Source organism: Giardia intestinalis, chromosome 1 (assembly GCF_000002435.2).
Source record: "Giardia intestinalis strain WB C6 chromosome 1, whole genome shotgun sequence".
NCBI lineage: Eukaryota > Fornicata > Diplomonadida > Hexamitidae > Giardia > Giardia duodenalis.
The window spans coordinates 1,408,371-1,426,234 of NC_051856.1; the positions used below are offsets into that span (position 1 = coordinate 1,408,371).

The 17,864-nt window shown below is 49.0% G+C and overlaps 13 protein-coding genes across 13 annotated transcripts; 8 read left to right on the forward strand and 5 right to left on the reverse strand.

Moving 5' to 3' along the window:
- On the forward strand, positions 1-1,638 carry GL50803_0017515 (uncharacterized protein; the record flags this gene model as incomplete). The annotated part of the gene is made up of 1 exon (XM_001708997.1): positions 1-1,638. One exon carries the CDS (start codon positions 1-3, stop codon positions 1,636-1,638), a length of 1,638 nt encoding a protein of 545 aa, XP_001709049.1.
- A 47-nt stretch (positions 1,639-1,685) lies between these two features.
- GL50803_008250 (RNA recognition motif-containing protein) lies at positions 1,686-2,162 on the reverse strand (the record flags this gene model as incomplete). The annotated part of the gene is made up of 1 exon (XM_001708996.1): positions 1,686-2,162. One exon carries the CDS (start codon positions 2,160-2,162, stop codon positions 1,686-1,688), a length of 477 nt encoding a protein of 158 aa, XP_001709048.1.
- Positions 2,163-2,233: 71 nt separating this feature from the next.
- On the reverse strand, positions 2,234-2,584 carry GL50803_0014670 (Protein disulfide isomerase PDI3; the record flags this gene model as incomplete). The annotated part of the gene is made up of 1 exon (XM_001708995.1): positions 2,234-2,584. One exon carries the CDS (start codon positions 2,582-2,584, stop codon positions 2,234-2,236), a length of 351 nt encoding a protein of 116 aa, XP_001709047.1.
- A 155-nt stretch (positions 2,585-2,739) lies between these two features.
- GL50803_0014668 (uncharacterized protein) lies at positions 2,740-3,543 on the forward strand (the record flags this gene model as incomplete). The annotated part of the gene is made up of 1 exon (XM_038045780.1): positions 2,740-3,543. One exon carries the CDS (start codon positions 2,740-2,742, stop codon positions 3,541-3,543), a length of 804 nt encoding a protein of 267 aa, XP_037901661.1.
- On the reverse strand, positions 3,536-5,329 carry GL50803_0014669 (uncharacterized protein; the record flags this gene model as incomplete). The annotated part of the gene is made up of 1 exon (XM_001708993.1): positions 3,536-5,329. The coding sequence occupies one exon, from the start codon at positions 5,327-5,329 to the stop codon at positions 3,536-3,538; it is 1,794 nt and encodes a 597-aa protein (XP_001709045.1).
- Positions 5,330-5,475: 146 nt separating this feature from the next.
- Positions 5,476-6,276, forward strand: GL50803_008245 (Glucosamine-6-phosphate deaminase; the record flags this gene model as incomplete). The annotated part of the gene is made up of 1 exon (XM_001708991.1): positions 5,476-6,276. One exon carries the CDS (start codon positions 5,476-5,478, stop codon positions 6,274-6,276), a length of 801 nt encoding a protein of 266 aa, XP_001709043.1.
- A 252-nt stretch (positions 6,277-6,528) lies between these two features.
- Positions 6,529-8,553, forward strand: GL50803_008243 (Utp14 protein; the record flags this gene model as incomplete). The annotated part of the gene is made up of 1 exon (XM_001708990.1): positions 6,529-8,553. The coding sequence occupies one exon, from the start codon at positions 6,529-6,531 to the stop codon at positions 8,551-8,553; it is 2,025 nt and encodes a 674-aa protein (XP_001709042.1).
- A 68-nt stretch (positions 8,554-8,621) lies between these two features.
- GL50803_008242 (Ribosome biogenesis protein Nop10) lies at positions 8,622-8,813 on the reverse strand (the record flags this gene model as incomplete). Its single annotated transcript, XM_001708989.1, has 1 exon — positions 8,622-8,813. The coding sequence occupies one exon, from the start codon at positions 8,811-8,813 to the stop codon at positions 8,622-8,624; it is 192 nt and encodes a 63-aa protein (XP_001709041.1).
- Positions 8,814-8,821: 8 nt separating this feature from the next.
- Positions 8,822-9,091, forward strand: GL50803_008241 (RING-H2 zinc finger domain-containing protein; the record flags this gene model as incomplete). Its single annotated transcript, XM_001708988.1, has 1 exon — positions 8,822-9,091. The coding sequence occupies one exon, from the start codon at positions 8,822-8,824 to the stop codon at positions 9,089-9,091; it is 270 nt and encodes an 89-aa protein (XP_001709040.1).
- Positions 9,092-10,174: 1,083 nt separating this feature from the next.
- Positions 10,175-10,918, forward strand: GL50803_0033232 (GARP-like protein 4; the record flags this gene model as incomplete). Its single annotated transcript, XM_001708985.1, has 1 exon — positions 10,175-10,918. One exon carries the CDS (start codon positions 10,175-10,177, stop codon positions 10,916-10,918), a length of 744 nt encoding a protein of 247 aa, XP_001709037.1.
- A 151-nt stretch (positions 10,919-11,069) lies between these two features.
- GL50803_008235 (Ankyrin repeat protein 1) lies at positions 11,070-11,987 on the reverse strand (the record flags this gene model as incomplete). Its single annotated transcript, XM_001708984.1, has 1 exon — positions 11,070-11,987. One exon carries the CDS (start codon positions 11,985-11,987, stop codon positions 11,070-11,072), a length of 918 nt encoding a protein of 305 aa, XP_001709036.1.
- A 721-nt stretch (positions 11,988-12,708) lies between these two features.
- Positions 12,709-13,635, forward strand: GL50803_0017516 (Cathepsin B; the record flags this gene model as incomplete). The annotated part of the gene is made up of 1 exon (XM_001708981.1): positions 12,709-13,635. The coding sequence occupies one exon, from the start codon at positions 12,709-12,711 to the stop codon at positions 13,633-13,635; it is 927 nt and encodes a 308-aa protein (XP_001709033.1).
- Positions 13,636-13,961: 326 nt separating this feature from the next.
- On the forward strand, positions 13,962-17,792 carry GL50803_008228 (putative DNA-dependent ATPase; the record flags this gene model as incomplete). The annotated part of the gene is made up of 1 exon (XM_001708979.1): positions 13,962-17,792. One exon carries the CDS (start codon positions 13,962-13,964, stop codon positions 17,790-17,792), a length of 3,831 nt encoding a protein of 1,276 aa, XP_001709031.1.
- Positions 17,793-17,864: the final 72 nt, after the last annotated feature.

The window sequence follows — 17,864 nt, forward strand, 5'->3', positions numbered from 1 at the left end:
ATGAAGTGTTTTTGCAGGACACGGCTACACTATGACGCAGATAAGAATATGAGTTTACTTGTAAAGGAAATGGTGGAAGCGATGTACCAAGGCGTTAGCGTAATTTTTGCCAGCCTCGATACGTCCTATGATTCTGTTCTAATTTATATGCTTCAGAATGGCTTTACCCTATTAGATTCTCGTTTCTATACTCAGTTTCAATACATAAGTCTCGCCACATTTGCGGAAGCCACACATCTGGCAGATCCCCTTATGACACTTGATACGTTCTTAGATCACGCTGTAAGGTTAGTCCCCAAGGACACCAAGGATGCACTCATGATTATAGATCACGGGTCCTTCTTGGGGGGACCTTATAGCCTGACAACTATTACAAGTCTAGCTCAACTCATAGTGCATCACTCAGAGAATCACGGTACGCATGGGAATCCTACACATGTGAATCAGGCACACACTGATAAAAAGCATTCGGTGCGGCATAAGTGGCCCGACAGCCTTTCCTTTGTTCTTAGCTTTGATAGTCATGTAATGTCTTCCCAGGAGCTCATTTACCTCCTTCTTAATGTACCGTCCCTCTACATTGATAATAGGGTTATACCTCACGACCATAACAATATCTTGCGGGTTCCCAGCAATGTTGGGATTGAAAGTCTGAGTAGCATTCTGAACCCTCTGTTAGTAGTTATTCTTTCCAAACTACTCAGCAAATCTGAGTCCAATCTCAAATCAGCGTCTTTGCATGCAGACCATAGTGCGTGCTACAAGGAATTGTTAGCTCTGCACTCTCGATGCGAAGCTTTCCAATCATTCATAGAAACGTCGTTGGCAGCAAACCCTAACAGCTTAGTGCTTACTAAGGAGATAGTAGAGCTGCTTGCTAGCAGACCAGCTATGCCGGCATCCTATGATCGCCTTCTTACTGAGCACGCTAAGTCAGGTGAAGAGCACGACCATAGACTTGGGCTACAAAGCATTTCTTCTCAGGTAGACACGGTCTCCCCGGCCCTCAGCGTCAATACAGATCTTAGCTGGATGCTGAGTCCAGACTACAATGCTCATGCTAACAACAAGTCTAGACACTCGCTACCCTCTGAACAGCGGCCTACACACGATGCTCACTCCAAGCTAACTATAGCATATCTGGAGCATGACCAGAAAGCCCAGCAGCCTACAACAGAGGAACTAGAAAAGAAGGGCCCTGAAAGAAGCCCCGATCATTTGCGTCGTTCAAGCAAGGAAAAGTCTCTCCTACTAACTACATCCGTGCCCAATATGGGGCCGTATTTAGAGCAGATCCTTCACCAGAGCGAGTCTAGCACTATAGAGCAGCCGGCAGTCATCCTCCCGGCAGTTGCAAAGCGTCTAACAAGCATTTCGTCATTGGCCTGGTCACAGTCACCGAAGGAAAACAAATCGTCAAGCAACTCACCTAACAATGATACCATCGATGCGAACGTAGAGAAGGTCCCTAACTCTACATCGACTGTGACTATACCCACACATGCACCCGTAACGCCTCCTTCCTTGGTGCAGTCTCCACCGGCGAAAGCACAGGGGCTTCGTATGGTGACAAAAGGAAAAGGTGTTAAGCTTTCCGGCTCGCAGTCAAATGAGGCGCACCGGGCAGAGAAAACATAGCACAAGGTCCGGAGCTGTATGGTTTACTTCGCTGAATAAGCGGCGTCCTATTTCTTGAACATTCCCGAGAGCTTCCCGAAGACAGGAGCCATCTTCTGCCCCACTGATTGCAGATTCTGAGATGACAAATCCACCTTTCCGTTCTTAATCATCATGGCAGCAACTTCCGAGTAAATCGGCTTCAGCTCGTCACTGTTTAGTTCAGCGTATATCTTTTTGACCTTTTCGATCACTTGATTGAAATCTATCTTCCCCTTTTGCTGGGGATTGGGGCCTGTTTCCTCGTCCAGAAAGACGACATCGAGAGGGTTACCATCCAATTGGGCGCCTGTAAGGTCGGCCTTGAGAGCAGCACGGTTGGCTATGACGCGAGCAACTCCAACCCTAGGCTTGTTATCTCCCGGGGTCAATATCTCAACGTTGAGGATCTCCGTAACAGACGCCTGCTGCTGAAGAAACTCCTTGAGACGCTCCTCTGTAGCATCGGGTTTGAGATTTAAGAGCTGAAGGTCGACTGTGCTCATTTAATTTTGGCGGACACACGGGCGAACCGGAACATACGCAAGCGCCGAACTAGCATAGTTTACACGTGGAATCACAGCCTCTGCTTGATCCACTCCTTCATTGCAACGACCTCGCGGGGTCCAGAGTACTCCTCGACAAACTTGCTGTCCTTGTAGAACTTGACCGTCGGGTAGCCCTCGATGCCCTCCGACCCGCACAGCTCGTTAGCCTTGGTGCAGTCGACCTCGGCGATGACCACACCCTCGGGAGCGTCATCAGACAGATCGACATACTTCGGGGCGAGGGCCTTGCAGTGGCCGCACCAGGGCGCGAAGAACTTGACCATCATCGGCTTGCCCTTCGCGAGCTCGGCCTTGAAGCTCGAGGTGACGTCCAGGACGGCGCCGAAGGCAGAGGCGACGAGGAGGAGGCCGGCAATCATTTTTAATTTGCGGGGCGTTTTTTGAATGGCACCATATGACGTGTTGAGATGCACTAGGCAATGCTAATAAAAAATACCAGATAACGTAAACCCTGCGCTTGTACTACCCTCGCAATAGTTTGATAAAATTAGTAGGATTGACTCGGAAAATTAATATGACACCGAATTGTAGCGACCCAACTTTACGCTACACAATCAAGGATGATACTATAATTGAAGAAACCCTTAGGGAGTGCAGCGACTTTAAGACTGCCGAGTATGTTCAAACTAAGAGCATATCACTTGACAAGATTCTACCAAGAGAAAAGTGGCTGTGGACGGACGAACGTTCCCATGTCAGTGCATCAATTGCTAGGATCGGACAATTGTTGGTGATATTTGGCATGCACTGTACAGGGGGCCAGAGCTGCTGTGGACAGGAAGATACTAATGTGACCATAATATTCAACATGGTTGACAATACTAGTCGTGTAACCATATCGGCCGAGGTGCCCCCAAGAGTTGGACAGACAGTTACGCGCATAGGAGATCTCCTTGTCCTGCACGGCGGAGAACATTGTTCTTGCCATCGAGCAAAGTTCCCCGAAAACATCTGCCAATACGAGGTGCCACTTGTAGACAAATATAATGACACATATACGCTGGATGTAGATGAGTGTAGGTGGAAGAAATTGACAACGCACAATCCTCCACCTCCTTCATCTGGCCATGAAGCACGAGAGCTGGGCACATCTCAGCTCCTTATCTGGGGAGCTGATCTGTCTACTCCATACGTCCTTGACCTTGTATCTCTGGAGTGGAGCCCCAAGCCGATGATGTCTCAAGCCTTCAAAAGCTCGATAAGAAGCATCCAGTCCACTGATTACCTACATAAAGATTCGCTGGACGAGTACAAAAACGAAGGCCTGAGATACAGAGAACAGATGCAAACTAAGAGACGCCAACGCAAGCTCATATAAATGAAAGCTCTGCTTGATTGACTACTGCCAAGGAAGAGCCGTAAGTATCCATCATATCCGCACGACCCAACTGATCTTCCAACTCGACCAGTGCATGAGGGAAAATGCTGTACTGCACAATGCGGCCACTAACCGTTAAGACTATTACCTTGCTGTCGTGAAGGATGGCCGACACTATGGCCTCTCCACAATCAGCTTTGCCATGCCACCTATAGTACGGGGAGAAGATAGGCGAGGTCTCATCATCCAGAGCAAGAAGAGGTAGTCCAGTAACTAGATCCTTCGGTTTTATTATCCATCCAGCCAATTGACCACCTAAGCTGCACGCAATCACAATCTCCTCATCTAGAGCAGTCACAGAAGGTATATAGCCGTGAACCAAAGAGATAACGGGCGCCTCGAATACCAAGCAGCGACTCGGCGCAATACTGGCTAAGTGCCTAACAATCTCAGACAGCCCCTGAACAGGGACGGTAGCAGAGCCTCCTGCAGCCAACCGAACAATTATGGTTCCTGCCATATGCCCTGTAATGCACAAGGGAGAGGCATCTGCGAACTCGCACGCAGCAGACGTGGCAGACGAAAACACCGTCTGCTTCTCGTTGGACACGCAAAGCTTGGCTGGCATCTCGATTATAATGGCTGGCTCCAAAAGGGCTCTCTGATTGTATATTCTTTGATCCCTTTTCGAGAGAACAAAGTCCAGTGTGATGGTCATCGTTGCAACACAGTTAGATTCGTAGAGCACGATCAGGGTCATTTGCTTCGTCCTTACAGAGGTACTTTTTGCAGTAACATCCAGTATTATGAGGCCCCGCACCGGAGAAAAATATGAGCGCGATAAAGAAGTTGTTATAAGGGCAGTATGAGATGTCGATATGTGCGAATAAGTAATCTTGACAAGGTCAGGGTTTAATAGTGTTGAGAAGTTGCCTCCAGGTTGCATTATGTGGTGGTTGATTGTATACACAGTGACCTCACCAGTTGCAAATCCTAGCACGATAAAATCTTGATAAGTCTTTATAATTGTTGGCACGTCTGCCAAATTAAATAGACAAACGGCTTCGATAGATGGGTAGCCAGGTACGGTTACAGTGTTCAGAAAATGGGTCTTGGAAAGCTCTCTATAGCTTTGTGCATTGGAAGAAGGAGAACACAGCACAATCATTATAACAACATTGTGCACTTGATAAAGACAGATGAAAAAGTCTAAGTTCAAAAGGGTAACGATCTTGAATGCAATAGGGAACAAGGTTATATCAACGTGTTTGTGAGCTTGAGATAGGATGAGGTCGTGCAAATTTATGGGTCCTTGAGTTACCAAGTTGGATTCCGATGATGCGTCTGCCGTGTCGTCTAGAAGGAGATCGAGGATCGCTTCTGCCTGCATAGAATTAGTAATCATTTCTACCAACACAGAAGCCAAGCGGTGTCCATCATTGGCTAATCTGGCCAAGCGCGCCTTATCCTGCAGAAGTTCATAAACAAGCTGGCGTTCGCTATCATTAATTGGTTGCTCTTGGGTCGCAGACAGCGCAGGTGGAGAGGAGTTCGCACCAGCTGGAGCTATGTCCAGGGTACAACTTGTTTCTGACAGCTGTATGTGGCGGTGGGGCGCTCTTTCTCTTGTGCTCTCACCGACAGCATCTATTGGGCTAGCTGTGAGCTTTGCTTCGTGGATGTTTGCCAACATTGCAGTAATACGCTCTGCTATATCTACATTTGCGCGGAGAGCAGACTGCGAGTCAGCAATCAACTCGGCTACATTATCGGCATCATGTTTCATTAAAATTTCGCCGAGGGGCTCCACGTGTACGATCGGCCACGCCCCAGCCTGTGGGACTTGTTGTAGACGTATACTGCGTACGGAACTCCTGTAAGGGTTTACTACAGCAGTAGCAGTATATATGTAACTGCCTCGCCAAAATAAAAATGCCGTCCATCCACGTCTCCAAATGCGCTGATCCAGCCATAAAGCTTGCCCACCGTATCGCGGAAGTTGTCCGCAGCAAGCCGAATTGCGTTCTGGGCCTGGCGACCGGATCGACCCCCATCCCCGTCTACCAGGAGCTTGCCCGTCTCCACCGCGAGGAAGGCCTAGACTTCTCGCAGGTCAGGACTTTCAACCTGGACGAGTATGCAGGGCTCCCTCCCACGCACGACCAGAGCTACCGCTTCTTCATGGAGGAGCACCTCTTCAGCAAGGTCAATATAAAGCCGGAGAATGTACACTTCCTCAATGGAATGGCTTCGGACTACGAAAAGGAGTGCGAGCGCTATGAGCAGGAGCTCAAGGCGATTGGCCCCTGCGATGTCTGGCTTCTGGGGATCGGGCACAACGGTCACATCGCCTTCAACGAGCCGGGGTCCCCGAGAGACAGCAGGACGCGCGTCGTCTGCCTGACCCAGAGCACGATCGACGCCAACGCGCGCTTCTTCGGAAACGACAAGTCGAAGGTCCCGACCAAGGCCCTCTCTGTGGGGATAGCAACCATCATGGAGAGCCGCGAGATCCTCCTTCTCGCCACCGGTGAGAGCAAGCGCGAGGCTGTTACTAAGAGTGTTAAAGGAAAGTGCGAGACCCATTGCCCGGCCTCCTTCCTCCATGAACATCCTCACTGTCGTTTCTATGTCGACATGGATGCAGGCAAGGAGGTGGATAACACTTGTTGCCAAGCTACAAACCAAGCAAGCTGCTGCGGCTCCACTTCCTGTCACGCTGCAAAAGCTTAAACACGTGAATGGATGCCAATAAGTGAATATCTGTCCATGTCATCTTCAAACCAAGCAAGCGTGGAACTCTGCAGCTTCCTGGCCACAGCAAGGATATCCGCTCATAGATTCTGAATGATGGTAACAGCACCGAGCCAATTCGGCGCAACTAGATAGACAGAGGTGAATTTCGCTGTGAATTTCACATTGCAATTATTTGCACCTGTATTTAAATTTGAATCTCAACAACTAAGCAAGACAAGAGATTGAGCTATGTCCAGCAGTTCGTCTGTCCATTTTGAAGAAAGCAGCGACGACGGAAGGTTTATTCGAGTACACCCCCTCCTTCAGGCAGATGAGAATGAGCCAGAGAAAGTGACGCTTACTGGGTTTCTGGATGACCTCAAAGACGCACTTGCCGACCAAGACATGCTAGCTCTTATGGCCGTGGAGAGGGACAACATATCAACGAAGAGCGCAAACGTTCACGTTAAAGGAGTCACATCCTTCGAGCAGGCAGCAGCAGACCGAGTCCTTGTCCAACGGCAAGTATTCAACGACGTCTTGAAGTGGAAACCTCTTTCAGCAGCGCAAACACGTGCAGATGTTGTCCTTAACTTTGCAGAGGACGGCATATCGGTACAGCCATCTTTTGAGCCAATCAAGCAACCAAAGCGCAAGGACTACGAAAAGAAACTCAGCAAGGATAGTAGCAACATAGCCAAAGAGCTCTGTGGAGATAGCGTTGATGCCACCCTCAAATTGGCTGGCCTTGTGCCTCTTGACGAGAGTGATAGTGAGAACATAAAGTCGAAATTAGCCCAAGAACAAGATTCCCTGGATATAATGACCCAGCAACAAGAGGCCCACCGATCCACTGCAGAGATTGCTCGTCTTCGGTCGCTGCTCTACTACAATGAACAAAAGTTAAAGGCCTGGGCGAAGATTAAGTCCAAGAAGTTTCGTAAAGTGCACAACAGAGATAAACGATTAGCGCGACTTGAAAAGCGGCAGGAAGAGTGGAAGGAAAAGCATCGCTCAGCGGTGATGGAGCAGGCAGAGGACTTTCTAGATTCGCAATACAAGCTCACAAATGCTTCACTTGACACTTTCCAGCAGCAGACACGCAGAAATACTAAGGCAGACGATGAGTTTGAGACCCATAAGGTAGACGTCGACGATGTGCCCGAGTACGGCGAGGCCCCCATCGATAGAAATGCAAAGGGTGTAATGAGACTTGCATTCATGACCAGGGCGCTACAGGAACAAAGGGATGCACGAGATGCTATTGCCAATGTCAGAGACAGTGATTGGGATAGCGCTGGTGACTCTGACGAAGATGGTGGTGTCGTCAAATCTGAATCACAACCCCGGATTCCACGCCCTAATACAACTGAAAATCAGGTCCTGAAGGCCCATATTGATATGAAGGAAGATGACCAGCAACTGGAGCCAGAGCTTGTTGGCGAAAGAGATATTATTCGCAAAGCTCAGCTAGCCAAGGTAAAGGAAGCAAAGACCAAGGGAAAGATAATCATTAAGGGGTGTAACGTAGCAAATAGATCGGCTACTGTCATTGACAACCCGTTTCTTAAGCGTTTCAGCTCATCAATTTCAGCCTCCTTGGCGACATCAAACGAAATACATATCAGCGACCTGCCAGCCATAGCTAATGAGAACGTCCTGCCAAATGTCCCTCGTCCAGGTAATGTTGCGGCCTCTGCACTCACAGCAGATGTAGACCCAGAGCTGGAGTTTGCAGCTCAGAAATACAGCCTTGCCCTCCAGGAATCCCAGCCGGTTGCTCCAGAAAAGGAGCTGATGGGATGGGGAACCTGGTTTGGAGAAGGCATGTCTACCTACGACAAGGAAAAGCTTACGTTTAGACAGGAAGCGCGGCGCGCAGCTGTCACTGCAGAACTAAATAGAAGGATGGGCAGACGGAGAGACATTAGGGTTGCGAATGTCTCTATTAGCGAGGCGTCCAACCCTGCCATTGTAGAGCTATATGCCGCACACGGGATCCAAGGGATAACTGACGATGAATACGCAACATACCTATCAACCGCCGTAGGCCCAGAGTGGCAATCGATGACAGGATATCGCGGAAGCATACAAGCAGGGCGCCGGGTGGAGAAGGGACGCATGATTTTGCCCGCACAGCTTCCACAAGACTACCAAAAGAAGATGGACGCGAGCCTAGAGAAGGAGCAAAAGTTACGGAAGCAGCTGGAGGCACAAATGCAGCTAATTCACAAAACAAAGCTAACCCAGCAGAGACGCAGCCTCAAACTATAACTGTTGCTATTGACCAGGACTCAGCAGCTTACGACTCATCTGCCAGTTCAGGTAGCCATAAGTAAATCTCAAAAAGTGAACGCTGGGCTGGTCATCAGAGAGGATCCCGGGAACCTGGACAAAAAGCGTACCCGCTGCTCCGAATACTTGTCATCGGGACTAAATTTTGCAGGATGTGCGGTGCGAGTCACGACCCCACAGTGCGGACAAGCCTCTTCGAGCGTGTATGCGTCGCATGAGGGACACTTACAAAGAATCATTTTTATAAATGGAAGACATAGAAAAGCCGTCTATCACGATTAAAAACTGGTACGCCGTGGTGGAGTGGTCCTATAACATCGACGAGGCCAATTGCAGCATATGCAAAAGCCCCCTCTCCGAGCTATGCCCCGAATGTGCCGACCTCCTCACTCCTGTTTGCAGATCCGTGCGAGGGAGGTGTGGGCACGAGTATCACACGCACTGTATTCAGCAGTGGGTCGACAGTAACAAGACATGTCCATTATGCATGGCCGATTGGGTTGTTTCGGAGTGCTGAACAAAACAGGCTCCAATCAGATATCACCTAGCGGAGTTCTTCTTACACACGTATTTATGGCATGCTTATAAAGCCTATCTCCTCACACCGTTGATTGATAAATTAGCAGGAACTCTAGCTTTCGAAGATAAGACCCGAACACCTTTTGCTGGATTTACAGCTCTATTAAGATTAGAAAGAAAGAATACTGTGATTCGTGATGAACATAATAGCCACAATCTCTACGCTTAATTGTAAAACTTTTCCAAACAAAGTTTTTGTAAATTATGCTTTCGAGCCTATGTTCAAGTGAAAGAATGTTGAGTTACCTGTTGGCTATCTAGGAGTAGCGTAGCTGAGACGTCTCGGAACCTTTCAATCATAGATTTGTAATTGGCCAAGTCTGACCACCAACCTCTTGGCATACGGACTTCTCTTCGGTGCTGGCTCGCTCTTCAAGCTGTTTCCCTTCTCGAACTACACCCCTTCTCTTAACGCCCTTGTCAGCATCACCTTCGCCCTCATCACCACCGCCTCCGTGCTGCTCCTGCACATGTTCTTCTACAACACGTTGGTGGCAATTGCCTTTGGGACGGTGGCCCTGATTCTGCTCGTGGCGTTCCCCTTCCTGATCCTCCTCGAGCAACCAGACTACCCCATGATCTGGACACAACTTGCTATTCCAACCTGGCTGACAAAGGTCTTCTACGTCCTGTTTCCAACCCGGCCCTGCTTCAAGGTACCCCTGCCTTATCGAATCGACAAGTTATTTGCAGTTTGCAACTGCAGGCGTGGGCTCAGGAGAATGTGCCAACAAATTGCATCACACCGGATAAGAAGATCTTGGATAGGTCAGAGCTCATGCCCACATCAAGCCCGACCACTAAGCCTAAGGAGCATGGGTACCCAGAGCTGGAGGCCTATAGACAAAGACTACAACACAACGCAAACAAGGGGTCTCAGGTGACCCCTTAAGCTTTCAAAAGGGCAGTACGCTGGCCCCTGCATGAGCAAGTGTGCAATTTAGATACCACCTGTGCTGCGATAGCTATCCGGCAAGATTTCATTTCAATTTTCTTAGTAAGTTTTGCTCTGGAAGAAAAGATGTCCAACCCCTTTACTCACAGCTACTACATGGAGAGTCATACCTTAGACCCTGACGACTGGCTGACGGAGCTGTCCGAGCGGCCCTCTGACGGGGGTGGCTGTATGCAGGACGGCCCGAGCGTTCTGCATACCTCCTACCCGTTGGGGGGCTGTTTGGACAGCTCTATTAGTCACTCGTTCGGGGCCTCGGGGGATTCTCCCGGCTGTGGGTCTGCGCTGTCCCTTTTTGAGGCCACTCCGCACCCTAGCGGTGAAACACCCTGGGAGTCCCACCAGGACTTGGATGGGTGCGCCTCTGTGTCCTTTGGGGTTGTGGCCAAGACACTTAATTACACTCCGCAGGAGGCCTATCGCATCCTCAAGGAGACTGCGCTTAAACGGGCTCTACCTCCCCCCGTCCAGCCCTGTGGATCCCAGCAGCGCTTCCGTTGGACCGGCGAGTTCAACGAAACCATCCTTTGTGCGTACAAGTATCTGGGGTCAGAAAGCGCTAGACCTGTGTCTATTCTCACACTCATTAGGGAGGCTCTCCCAAACCTCCCTGTCACCAGGCAGCAGGTAGAGTCTAGGCTTCAAAAGGTGCGTATCTCTTTACGCAGAGCCTATGGGCTTCCCCCCACGGGAGCTCTAAGCAATTGCCACGTCCCGAAGGACATCAACAGGAGACGTTATGAGAATCTCAAAGGACTATGGGATAGAAACAGGGCCAAACGCATGGGCCTTGGATTATCAACTCACTAACCCAAATAGCAGAGGCTATTGGGGCATATTTGTAAACCTTACTAGTTGCCTTCTCTGTGGCCTTCACAGCTGCCGGGCGCCCCGCCCCCGGGACGACCCAAGAGCGCAGACCTGGGCTGTCTGGCCAGGGGCGGGGCGTCTGCTGTTTACTCTATGAGAGGAGAGATATGATGCTGTTCTTGTTATACCTCTTGGCTATGTCGAGGGCAGTATCTCCACGATTATTCTTCATATCTTTCTCTTTCTCTACTAGCAGTCCGACGCAGTCTGTGTGACCATACCTTGTTGCTATCATAAGGGCTGTCCATCCATCACTTTCCTGCATGCCCCTCTCCTTCTCCAGGAGCAGTTTAATACAGGCTGTGTGACCATTTTCCGCTGCCCTCATGAGAGCGGTCCACCCATAACTGTCTTGTACCCCGCCCTCCTTCTTTACTAGTAGTCTGACACAGTCTGTATGGCCATACCTTGCTGCTGTCATGAGAGCTGTCCGGCCGTCACTCCTTTGCATACCACTCTCCTTCTCCAGGAGTATTTCCACTATCTTTGTGTGACCGTTCTCTGCTGCTTTCATAAGGGCTGTCTCGTGAGGGGAACTTTCCGAGCCACTTTTCTTCAAGCGGCTCTCCATCTCCGCGAGTAGCTTGATACACTTTAGGCGACCCTCACACAGCTTCGTTACACACACATCACCGCAGTCGGTACTCATTTGCTCATTAGAGAAATACGCCCGCTGTCCATCGGAACCATCCTCAAAGTTAACAACTGCGCAAATGAGCGCGGTCCTGCCCTCTCCATCCACGCAACCTACCTCCTTCTCTAACAATTCTATCATCTCATGGTATCCAAGCACTGCGGCGATCATCAGTGCTGTCACGCCACGAAACGAGTCCCCATATATTTTGCACGTCGTAACCCCCCTCAGTTGGCCAGGATCCTCGCGAACAAGCCGCCCCACCTCCTCATAATTACGCTTATGAACCGCTTTTATGAGAGCAGTGGAGTCGTCGGGAATTTCAATAGGCAGAACTGGCTTGTTACGATCTCTCTGCGAACTCGTTCCATGCATTTCTTATTTCGCCTCCCACAGAAGGGAATTAAAAATGGCACCTGTAATTCACACTACAATCCACAGCTTAGTCAAATGATGCCCATATATGTACTATTACACAATCCTGATCTTTGCTGATTCTTTCTTTGCAGGTAGTAATTGCGTGTAATGTGTAATATTTTATGCGCCCATGACCCCGGCCACCTAAATAGGCTACATGATGTGGACTACTCCGAGATTGCAAACAAGAATTCACATCCAGTGCTAATTTACCCGGTGCTATCAATGGACCCTGCGACAGTCACGATCTCTGACGCCTTGTGTTTACATCTGTAAGTCTTCTATGGTTGAAGAAAGTGTCTATACAAACAGTATGGGGCTCTCCCATGGTTTGCAGCTATGCCCATTGCAGGACCTTCAGGTCTCCTTGGAAGTGGTCCACTCAAGCCCAGTAGATTGTTATGCAGAAAATGTAGTCGCTCTCCGCCTGCTACACTTTCTCCTGAAGAAGACGCGTTGTGACACAAAGTAAACTATACACGTAACCTGCTGGCTATAAAGGTCAACTAGTAAATGCTACTGTCGTTATATACTGGTTATTTCGTCACAGGTACTCATCTGCCTTTACGGTTCCAAAGCTTTGCCTGCATGTTCAGGCATGTAAAGAAGGACGGATTGATCCCACAACAAGGCTTATACAGGAATTTGCTCCTTTGAAGGAACAGAGAAATCCTTTAAAATGAGGCTTCTGATCCTTCTGATTGCATCCCTAGCCGAGCCCCTTTTGACCCAGGTGGAGTTGAGGCAAATTCAAGCACTTGCTCCTGCATGGAAAGCTGGCATCCCGGAGCGACTGAAGAACCTGACGAAGAACGACTTCAAGAAGATGCTATCAGCAGGCAGTCCACGTACGCAATCATCCATTGTTCGACCTGTTCGTGTCCCTGAAAACGAAGATCCTGTACCAGATCACTTTGACTTCCGGGAAGAGTATCCACAGTGCATAACGGAGGTTATTGACATAGGCCTTTGCTCGTCCAGCTGGGCGTACTCTGCTGTTGATGCCTTTAGCCACAGACGCTGTCTAACCGGCCTGGATCAGGAAGCCACACGTTACTCCGCCCAGTACATCCTGTCTTGTTCTTCAACGAATGGTTGCTTTGGATTTTCAACCCGAGAGAGTATAGCGTGGGACTTTATTGCGACGACGGGTATCCCCTTAGAAAGCTGTGTCAAGTATACAGATTATGACCAAACACAGTCCAGGCCATGCCCGAGTACGTGTGATGACGATTCCTTCCTCGAAGTTTATAAGCCCGACGGTTATGAAGGCGTCGGACTCAATTGTGAAAGGCTGAAGCGTGCAGTTGCTCTCAGAGGACCCATGCAGGCTATGTTCACCGTTTATGAGGATTTCACATACTATTTGGAGGGCATCTACTCCTACACATATGGTAACAGAGTTGGTTTTCTTTCTGTTGAGATAGTCGGCTATGGCACAAGCGACGAAGGGCAAGACTATTGGATTGTAAAGAACTACTGGGGCCCGGGCTGGGGAGAAGATGGCTATTTCCGTATTGTTAGGGGCCAGAATGAATGCCAGATTGAGAACTCTGCCTATGGTGCTATAATAAGCCCTAACAAACCATCCATGGCCACCAAGTGAATAAGTGAATCCTTGAAAACTGCTAGCTCGGTCTATTTATCTGGCATCCATATCTGTAGAGGCTTGACCTGCGTTGCCTCTCCATGTAATGCACTAGTATCACTCCTGATTCCACAAGGCAACTAGCACCAGACAGGCAGGCTTCCTTGAAGCATTTGCAGGTGGAGCACCCGAACGTGGCCTCAGCTGTGTTATACCCGCATTTGTAATGACTACAGTTGCCTACAAAAGAAACCATCTGCGTTTAGGTAGCGCCTAAGTGTTGCTCATTGCGCTTGCTGTGGATAATCAGGAGCCCCAACAGAAAAAAATAAGCACTAGAATTAATGGATCTATCCACATTTAAGGGCTTGAGCTTGCCAAAGAAACTCTCGCTCGTTTTTCAGCGTGATATTCTGCCAGAGAATATTAAGGAGGATGATATGAAGAACGTTCCATCCATGGTAGAAATCTCAAAGAGAAACCGCGAAAGAGTCCAGGATGATGCTAGCGATGAGTTAGCAGAGGAGGCAAGCGATGACTCGGCGCCAGGTTCAAGCCTATCAACCAAGAATGCCTTTGCAGGACCGCGTCATGAGGTAGAGGTCCTGGGCCAGCCCCACTGTCTCTCGGGAGGGCTGCTGAAGTCATATCAACTAGAGTCCCTTCAGTGGCTGGTTTCTATCAACCAGATATGCACTCACTTTCGGGCACAGTTTGTCTCCCTCCCCGACGATTTAACCTCCCTTATCCCCGTGGGGGCAACTCATAGGCGCACCACGCATTACGCTGAGATAAATGCCGCTCAAATAGGCGCTATCCTCGGAGACGAGATGGGGCTCGGAAAAACCATACAGACAATATCACTACTCGCGTTCTCTCATGAAACGCTTAAGGTTAAGATTCCACATCTGGTGATAGTCCCGAAGTCCACTCTACCGCAATGGGAGGCCGAGTTTGCGAAGTGGATACCCAGCTTTCAGGTTCTCACTGTCATCGGGGACAAGTTTCAGAGAGAAGAGATAATCAAGACCAAATTGATTAATGTGGAGACGCGTCCGCATGTGTGTCTGACAACATACGATGTTGTCCGTTTGGAGTTTAAGGAGTTGAGCAGGATACTCTGGTACTACATGATACTTGACGAGGGGCATAAGCTAAAGGATAACATGTCTCAGATATCTCATGTACTACGAGGATTTACAACGCTCCACAAGGTAATTCTTTCTGGGACGCCTCTCCAAAACAACTTACACGAGCTCTGGGCGTTGCTTAACTTTATTTCTCCCCTAATCTTTAATGTACCGGAGGATTTCGTGGGTCTCGTTCGAGGAGAGCTTCCCGACGGATCTGCTATGGAGCCCTCTCTGCGAGGTGAGCAGATTGGTGAAGAGTCTGTGACACTTGAAGTTAACGAAGAACTTTCTGAGATAACCGAGATCGCAACTGATACCACAACGGACACTACAAATACTCAGCCTGTAAGTAGCGTTTTAACCACTGACGAGTCTGTGGCTGCTAAAATGCACGATGTACTCAAGTTGTTCATTTTACGTCGCGAAAAGAAGGATGTAGAGTCTCTCCCTGCTAAGCGGGAATACCTCATTAATTGCGGGATGACCAGTCTTCAGCGTTCGCTATACAAATCCCTTTTGGCTAAGGATCTGGGGTGCTTGGACAAAGTGTTACGTAGTAAGTCTAGCACATCTTCCATAGGCAAGACGTCTCTAATAAATATTGTGATGCAGTTGCGGAAGTGTGCGGATCACCCCTATCTCTTCAACGGGGTGGAGCCCCAGCCCTTTAAAGAGGGAGATCACATCGTCAATGTTAGTGGAAAAATGGTCGTTCTGGACAAGCTCATTACACGGATTAAGGCAATTAACGAGAAGGTCTTGGTGTTTTGTCAGATGACAAGCATGCTTAACATAATAGAGGACTACCTACGATACCGTGAATATTTGTATTGTCGGATAGATGGCAGCACAGACTTGGAGACCCGAGCAAAGTACATGCAAATGTTTAACACCCCCACCAATCCTGCCTTTGTATTTCTTCTTAGTACACGCGCTGGATGTCTCGGCCTCAACTTGACAGCGGCAAATCACGTAATTATTTACCAGCAAGACTTTAACCCTCAGGCTGACCTTCAAGCAGTAGCGCGCGCATACAGATTACTTCAAACAAAGGAGGTCTTTGTGTACCGCCTCCTTGCAGAGAATACAGTCGACACACGCATCTATGAGCGTGCTCAGCTGAAGCTGGGACTAGATAACCTGATAATACAGACAGGAAATTTCGCTAACAACCCACACATTGATAAGCTACTTGGAGACGCGGATCTGAAGTCGAAAACCATGACCCGTAACCAATTGCTGGACATGATTGCAGTTAGCTCTGAGAATCTTTTCACAGAGAGCCAAAAGAACACTGAAGATGCTGAAGAAGCCCACAACTACGACATCCCCGAAATTCAGATTAATGATAGCAAGTTAGACGAGTTGCTTAACACAGCCTTGCGCAGAAAGGATGATGTATCTGGCCAGCTAAACCAGAAGATAAAGAGTGCCAATGAAATCATAAGCAAGTTGGCGTCAGATGGAAAGCTAGAGCATATAAATACTGATGAGCTTTATCAGTTTGAAGGCATGAGCTATACGAAGAGCAATCTCAAGAAGATCACTGACTTCTTGCATCGCGAGAGAACTGAGAAGGAAGAGGCTGAGCGGCTAAAGCGGATAGCGGCAATTTCGCTCATAGCTGATGTGGCAGAGAAGGGTAGCGGGAGAGCAGCAAAGGACAAGCGACAGTACCCTACGATGCGCAAGCTGAAACTAGCGGCAGACGTTTACAAAGCTGATATTCAATTGCTGCCGCCACGATACTACGAGTTGTTGGGGAAAATAGCTAACGAAATATCATCCCAAATCGAACCTACCATGAATGCAAACAAGGAGTTAGAGTACGCCGACTTCGCCAGGGAACGTGGGTATGTCCGGCCAGAGCTTCCGGGACTCAACCAGGAGGAGCTGACTGAGTTCTACTCGTTTCTCGGCGATGGGTGTCCATACCTTGCAGACGGGAAAGAAATTTCACGCCGTGAATTCAACCTACTCCTTACTGCGCTTTGTGATTATGATGTAGAGCTGTATGCTGACATAACGGGTGTGCGGCGCGTTTCATATGACAAAAGTGAAAAGCTCCTCCATGGTGGGCCAAAGGGTCCCGGAGTGCCCCCTGGGACGGAGAACTCGGCACAGAAGGCTCTGCGCATGGCGGTAACGGCTGTTGCTGCACAAACACGAGGGCTAAGTGCCTCTCCTGGCGTGCGCATCCCGCTGGTACTGGATGGTGCCGAGGGAAAGCTGGTCCATATCAACCGAACGGAAAACTTACTCCCTGATGTTATAGAGCAAGTCGGGAGCGACGGGAAGATACGTCGCATTCGGCAAACACTGGGCCCCGGACTTTCTGAAAACGACCGTATCCGCGTCATTGCAGAAATCCCTAACGATTGCCCTGTGATTATTGATAGCGAGTATTGCATTGAAATAAGCGGCCGAGAAAATCTAGACATTGTGTTCCTAGCGTTTGCAGAGAAACTGCGAACTGGTCGTGAATCTGCGCTCCGGTTTTCTAAGGCAGAGGTTGTCAACTATTGTAACGCTCTTTTGCAAAATATAAACTGTCTTGATGAAGCAGATAGAATAAAGGCTCGTATCGATAGAACTCGGAAGAAGCGTCGAGCCTATTTTAAGCGCGTCCTTCTTCTGCGGCGGTGGATAGACAGCTATACCAATCCCTTGTATCAATTACCGGTACCTATCGTCGTCAACCAGAAGCGCTTCTATTCAGATCTAGAGGATCGCTTCATCCTTGTCATGCTAGATCTTTTTGGGTACGGCTGTTGGCACGAGATTGTAATGCAAATCCGATTGAGCCCTCTTTTCGCATTTGATTGGTGGTTCAAGACACGTACTGAGGATGAGATCGCACACCGCGCAGAGCGCTTGGTTCGCTACTTGGAACAGGACTTTAAGCAAGTCTCTGATGATGAAGATGAGTACAGCGACCTGCCATTTGTTCAACAAAAGAGACGCGGGCCCCGCCCAAAAGACGGGTCTGATTATGAGCCAGATGATGCAAAACCTGCGACCGCGCGCAAGCGCAAACAGTGACACATAGCTAACTAAATACTGCACCACAGAAAGTAAAGTGAACCCTTATCATATCATCATCATATCAAAAAC